This window comes from Vigna umbellata, chromosome 3 (assembly GCF_029865625.1).
Source record: "Vigna umbellata cultivar VRB3 chromosome 3, Vumbellata_1.0, whole genome shotgun sequence".
Taxonomy (NCBI): domain Eukaryota; kingdom Viridiplantae; phylum Streptophyta; class Magnoliopsida; order Fabales; family Fabaceae; genus Vigna; species Vigna umbellata.
The window spans coordinates 53,315,983-53,323,026 of NC_142167.1; the positions used below are offsets into that span (position 1 = coordinate 53,315,983).

The 7,044-nt window shown below is 36.3% G+C and overlaps 1 protein-coding gene across 1 annotated transcript; it reads right to left on the bottom strand.

Moving 5' to 3' along the window:
- On the bottom strand, positions 1 to 3,792 carry LOC124842338 (transketolase, chloroplastic). Its single transcript, XM_047318800.2, has 7 exons — positions 3,280 to 3,792; positions 2,558 to 2,648; positions 2,357 to 2,462; positions 1,997 to 2,279; positions 1,608 to 1,756; positions 1,363 to 1,516; positions 1 to 1,125 (listed from the first exon to the last, which is right to left on the bottom strand). The coding sequence occupies exons 1-7, from the start codon at positions 3,727 to 3,729 to the stop codon at positions 166 to 168; spliced, it is 2,193 nt and encodes a 730-aa protein (XP_047174756.2). The 5' UTR covers positions 3,730 to 3,792; the 3' UTR covers positions 1 to 165.
- Between the last annotated feature and the right edge of the window lie 3,252 nt (positions 3,793 to 7,044).

A 7,044-nucleotide genomic window follows, 5' to 3' on the forward strand; every position in this document is an offset into this window, starting at 1 on the left:
TAAGTAGGAACCTCATTGCTTTTATAAATGGCAAATTTATCACGAGAAATCCAGTAAAAACAGTGAGTGAGTGGAACCGTCTCATGCCGAAACAACCTCTCGCAAATAAAACCAAATGAGGAGAAAAATGAAAAGTTTTACATGAAAAGAAAGAAACTAAAGTATTTAGATAAGCTCTTTTGCTGCAGCAATAACGGCTTCTTTTGTGATGCCGAATTCTTTGTATATTTTTCCGGCTGGAGCACTTGCTCCAAAACGATCAATACCTATGGCTTTTCCCTTGGCTCCAACGATTTTCTCCCACCCAAATGTTGATCCTGCCTCGATGCTAACTCTGGCTGACACAGCAACAGGCAAAACACTCTCCTTGTATGCTTCTGACTGCTCATCAAAAAGTTCCCAAGAAACAAGGGAAACAACTCTAACACTCTTCCCTTCCTTCCTTAGGTCCTCGGCAGCTTTGGCAGCAATTTCCAACTCAGAACCAGTTCCGATCAAAATGACATCAGGCTTGTTGCCTGTGGAGTTGTCTGAAATGGTGTAACCACCCTTTTCAACGCCTTCGATAGAAGATCCGGGAAGATTGGGTAGTTTCTGCCGGGAAAGGGCAAGGATGGATGGTCTCTTCCTGTTGAGCACTGCAACTTTGTATGCCCCAGCTGTTTCATTACCATCGGCAGGACGAAGCATCAAAATGTTTGGCATTGCCCGGAAGCTTGCCAGGTGCTCTATAGGTTGGTGGGTTGGACCATCCTCTCCAAGTCCTATTGAATCATGAGTCATGACATAAATAACCCCAGCCTCAGATAGCGCAGAAAGCCTTATGGCACCTCTCATGTAATCAGTGAAAACAAAGAAAGTAGCACAGTATGGTATCAGTCCAGGGCTGTGAAGAGCAATGCCGTTGCAGATTGCTCCCATTCCATGTTCTCTAACACCAAATCTAACGTTACGTTCTCCTGGAGTATCCTTTTGGAAGTCCCCAAACATTTTTAGCAAGGTCATGTTGGAAGAAGCAAGATCTGCACTACCCCCTAGCAGACCCGGAAGAACCTTGGCAAGGGCATTAAGGTTTTGCTGAGATAGATTCCTGGTGGCATCGGCTGGGCTCTCTGGAGTGTATGTCTGATATCAAATTGAAAAGAAAATTGATTTATAATTCCAGACACAACTCAGTGGAAATGAGTTTTTATTGCCACTTTTGGATGCAGATATGTGAAAAAGAAATTAAATAACAGGATATCAAACCGTGATACTCATTAACGTCAGAGTCATAATCAATCTTGCACATTTTATTATCTTAAAAGCTGTCTCCACATAGAGATGATGAACAAACAGTCTACAAGTTCAAAAATTACTAACCGGAAGTGCTTTCTCCCATCCAGCAGGCAATTCACCATTGATTATAGATTTTAGTTCTGCGGCTTCTTCCTTGTATTTCCTTTCATACTCAGCAAACTTAATATTCCACTCAGCTTCAAGTGCAGCACCCTCAGGGGTGTGGCGACTCCAATGCCTGTAGATAAACAAACAATTCATATTCAGTATCACTTGCATACTCAGGAATGTAGCAGGTAAAAATAAATCTCTAAACCCATCATTCATACTTTTTGACATCCTCAGGTACATGGAATGGCTCATATGGCCATCCAAGGTTCTTCCTTGTGGCATCAACTTCTTTGGCACCCAGTGCACTTCCGTGCACACTGTAGGAGTTAGCTTTGTTGGGAGAACCATAGCCAATGGTTGTTGTGACCTGTTAAATAGAACTAGTCAATAAACGACTAACCAGTAACGCTTGATAAACTGTCCGTAATTTACTGCATTAGTTTCATTCCTATGCTCCAGATTCTCAAATTAGGTACAGTACAATTGAGTCCTAAGTAACAGAAATCAAGTTTGTAACATTAGCTTAAAACATTCCCGTAAAATAATGGCAGATTATGATTGTTATAATAAAAACAAGTTAGACATTTATGTTGCCTATTACACTAACCTTGATCAGTGTGGGTTTGTCTTTGACAGATTTTGCTTCCTCAATGGCAGCTCGAATATCCTCATAGCCATTATTTCCATTCTTCACCCAAATAACATGCCACCCAAGTCCCTCAAAACGACTATCAACACTCTCGGTGAATGCAATCTCTGTGTTACCATCAATAGAAATGTGATTATCATCATAAAATGCTATCAGCTTCCCCAGTCCCCAGTGGCCAGCAAGTGAGCATGCCTCATTTGCAATACCCTCCATTTGACAACCATCACCCAGAATAGCATATCTGCATAAAACAGCCGCCATTAGCAAATCGTCACACAATTAAAGCCTTATAAGTTGCATAAGATTTAGCTATTTTACGTGTAATGATCAACAATCTCATTATCAGGTTTGTTGAATCTCGCAGCCAAGTGCTTCTCCGCAAGGGCCAAGCCAACAGCATTGGCAATCCCCTGTCCAAGAGGACCTACAAAAATTGGAAATAATACGTGGTTAACTAAGCAGAATCAAAAAGAAAAAAGAATCACTATTCTAGAGCACAAACTCAAACTCATATCAAACCTGTTGTAACTTCAACTCCAGGAGTTTCAAAATTCTCTGGGTGTCCCGGGGTTCTGCTCCCCCATTGTCGAAATTCCCTCAAATCCTCTTCCTAAAAAGTCAAAACACCGTCAAACGAAACAATTTCACTTCAGTAAGGATCACAGTACAAACAAAACTCATCCAGTCATCACACTTCCCACAAACAGATAAAAAGCCAACTCGGACTGAAAAACAAACACAACCCCGTTACAAAAAGGAAAGGAAAAACTTTCTTTACAAACTAGCTTTCCTAGATCTGCTTGTGCCCACTAAAACCCCAAAACAAAACCATCCTAAAACCTAAATCGCCCTACACAGTTATATCACAAATCTTTTAGATAAACCTCTAAAAATATTAGAATGACTGGTATACGACAATGTGTGATTTGATATAACATTTTATCGTAGAGATTACAAATGACAAACTGTCATTTCAGGTAATTGCCCAGAATCTGACAAGTCTCATTGGCTGAATATCATGAAGCTCGGAATTATGGACGGATTGAATACTAGCTAATAAAAAGGGAATTGGTCTAGGGTCAATTCAGTAACAAAAAAAAGATGAAATTCTAAATATCAATTTATAACTCTATCCACCTCGTGAAAGTAAAAATCAGTCTTTAGAATTAGCTTTCCCAAAAGCATAAAACTTTAACGGATCCGATCCACCCCATATGGATTCCCCATTTCCCCATTCCTACCTTGACACTATCGAAGCCAGCTAGGTGAAGCAAAGCGTACTGGAGCATGCACCCGTGACCCGCGGACAAAACAAAGCGATCCCTGTTGAACCACTTAGGATTTTTCGGGTTGTACTTCATGACCTCGTCGTAGAGCACGTGACCCATTGGGGCGCATCCCATGGGGAGACCCGGGTGGCCGGAATTCGCCTTCTCGACGGCGTCGATGGCGAGGAAGCGGATCGTGTTGACGGACTTTTCCACCAGCGTGACATCCGAGGTGGCCTTCTCGACGGTCTTAACAGGAACGGAGGCACGAACATGGGCGGCGCGGCGGCGGAGGGAGAGCGGGGCCGTGGAAGGGGAGGGGCGGAGTGACGGGGAGACGCGGAGAGAGGGCTGGTGGGAGGAGGGGAGAGGAGTGGGGCGGAGGAGGGCTTGGGAGAGCGAGAGAGAAGAAGAGGAAGCCATGGTTTTCAGAGAATGGCTGGTGGGAGGAGACAAGGGAGTTTTCTGATGTTTACGAATCTGTTTATAAAGTTGATTGGTTTCACCTACCACCTTTTTAACCTCCTATGTGTTTTAAACATATATTTAAATTAGTCAGCTTCAATTATCTACTCAAGTGGCGACAATTTCAAGTGGACTAATATAGGGGGGAGAGAAATAGTTATGGGTATATTTTTATATTATTTTATTTATTAATTATAAATATATTTATTTCTTTATCAACTTAATTGTCATCATATTCATTTCTTGATCAATTTAATAACTTTCATTGGGTAGACTATGGTTGCAATTATAAGTTGAGTATTATTTGGATATCAATTTCTTTTAGCAAAAATGGAGTGTTGTTTGGTTAATTTTTCTTAGAATGATGTTACACTCCTAATTCTTAGTGGATGATGATTTAAAATACAGTTATACTCATAGCTGAATCTTAATAGTGTTTGTGATGTAATTAAGGTATTAATCTTACAAGTAGGTTTGTAAGTTTAAAATTTTAACATTACAGAAGTTCATAGGATTGCCAATTCGTGTTAATTGTAAATGCTCTTCTTCAAAGGAATATTCTATATACAGAGATTTTTAAAATAATTGTTGCAGATCATTTTTAATCGTTGCAAGGTTTGGAGTTGTTCTCAATTATTCATAATATTATCCATGTAATATTGAATACATATTTCTACTTAAAGAGATGTTCGAATACTTAACATAGCTTATAAAATCTAGGTCAAATTATCCTTTTAACATAGTTGTGGGCATAAATGGTTTTGATACATTTAATTTTCAGATTCTTTGTAAGATCCTCTTAACACTTACATTTAAAATATATTAAAATAAAATTAAAATTCAGTAACATTCAATAAGTCAATACTTACATTAAAATCAATCCATAATTCAAAATATTTTTTTTAATTAAGAGTTACGTGTATTCCAAAACAATAAACTAAAAAAATAAAAAACCATCAATAATTTAGAATAAAGAAATATCACCAAAACAAATTAAAAGATAATTAATTTAAAAATAATAAATATTTATGAGTTGATTGAAACGCGTCTCATTATTATCTCTCTAGAACATTTTCTCTAAACTTTATCTCCCTTCTCTAAGTTGTTTAGTTCTTGAGTTATCTCTTTGACGATCATAAGGTGTTTAAACGATCACGACAGTGAGGTCTATAACTTCACTCGATCAGTTTCTCCAAAAGAATAAGTTAGTTTATACTTTTTTCTTTGGTCACTTTTGTTTTCCTTGCATGTTAACTCTCTCTATTTTGCATGTGAAGTCTGATTCTTCTATAAGACTCTCTGCTGATCATTGGTTCTAACAGTATACTCTAATCATGTTTTTGTGAGTTGTAGGTGTAGATAAAGTTCCTTGAGTTGATGGAGTTGTCTTAGCTCTTGTAGAATAGTTGGGTCGACTGTAAGGTAAGGGAAACTAATATGTGCTTTAATTTCATATTAAGAAGTATGTAATCATGTTTGATAGAGCGTGGGATGTATACTTAGTTGAATCTATTACAATGTGTATGAAGTTCATATCTTTATGAGTGAATGTTTTCCTATTGATGAATATTGTGGTGTATGTTGTGAAATGATGCTCGCTTGAACATGTGATGATGTTGTTTTAGAGTTTTATGAAGTATAAATCTGTTACTGAGTTGACAATAGTAAAAAGGAAGTGTTATTTGGTTGGCTTTCGGTCTAAATTGGGGTTTTGGTAGGTGAATTTTTATAAGAGTGATTTTGGAACTAAAACTAATGTTGGTGAGTTGTTTTTAGATCATTTTAAACTTGTCTAGAACTTCAAATAACCATAAATCTAATGTTAAATTGGAAGTAGCAAATATGTAGAGTTATAGGCTAGTTTTTATCTAAATTGAGGTTTTGATAGGTGAGATTTTGAGATAGGGATTGAATGGGAAAATTTGAAGTTTAAGGTCTATTTCTAGGCTTTTTAAAACTTGTTTGGACTCTTCATACACAAAAATAAGGTTGGTGAAGTGTCAAAATGTTAGCTTTTGGAGTGTTGGTATGAATTGATGCAACTAAATCCTGGCTAACGATCAAAATGGTATCCACTTTTGAGTATAAACATGTTTGTGAATCACTTCTATGATCAAGGATACTAATTTTGGTCATTTGCACAAGTCTTAGGTGTAACCAAATAAAAAAATCATGTTAATGTCAAAACTGACAAGAATAATCGGTTATCAGGTGTTATAATTGATTATTTCAGTTAAGAAATCGTCTTTGCATGATTTTTCTCTAGAATAATCGATTATCAAGTGTGATAATCGATTATCTTTTAAAAAAAACTTAGAATTTAAATTTTGTCTGGCATCCTGTATGTAGGTTTGGTTTCTTTAACTTTCTTCTTTTCTGTTTCTTTTGGATGGAAATGTAATGATAATGTTTAGTAATAACAATGAAATTTTTATGAGGTTTTACACATGAAGTTATGTATATTTCTAAGTATGGTTTGAAAAGAGTTTTTAAGGTGAAAGTTTTGATAGTTGTTTCAAGTAGTGTATATTGTAGGAGTTCAACTTAGAGGTTATTCTAACACTCTCTAATGGTCACCCATTCTCAAGTAGAGAGGGAGGTCATGTGGTGAGAGTTGTAGGAGGTCCTAGTCTGGGGGTCTTTACCTTATACAAAGGGTGTTTTAACAGACTAATCTTGTGTGGTAGCTTGGGGTAGGCCAATTATTCCACCACTACAAATGTACAAACCGCCATAACTCGACAATAACGCATGTATCCGGATGATCAAGTTTAGAATCTATCTGTATACTTAGGTTGTTTTGGTTTCAAAGTAAAATGTGTTGTATACTAAATTATAATTGCATGAATTGAATTTCTTTTATAATATTAGCTTACCATTGTTTTTTGTAGTTGTCTCTTTGTTTGTCATTTTCTTGTTTGCAATGATGACCTTAATGGTGGGAGCATGTAAAAATGGTTTTTTAACTAATCAACTTAGGGTGCGGATGAAACAATTACCTAGTTAGATTTTAATTCTATGTAAATATTTTCTTTTAGAAATCTTAAACTTTTTGTTAATTATTATATTTGTAACACTTATTTTATTAGTTTTATACTATTAAAATATAATGTTACGGAAAAAGCAAAAAATTTTGAGAGAAAAAGAGACATTATTATGAAATTTAATTTTTAATCAAATAAAAAAAATACTAAACTACAAACTATGTTTATGAAAAAATAAGAGATAATTTAAGAAAATAAACCAGTGAGAGAAAAAAGAGAGTCCAATTTC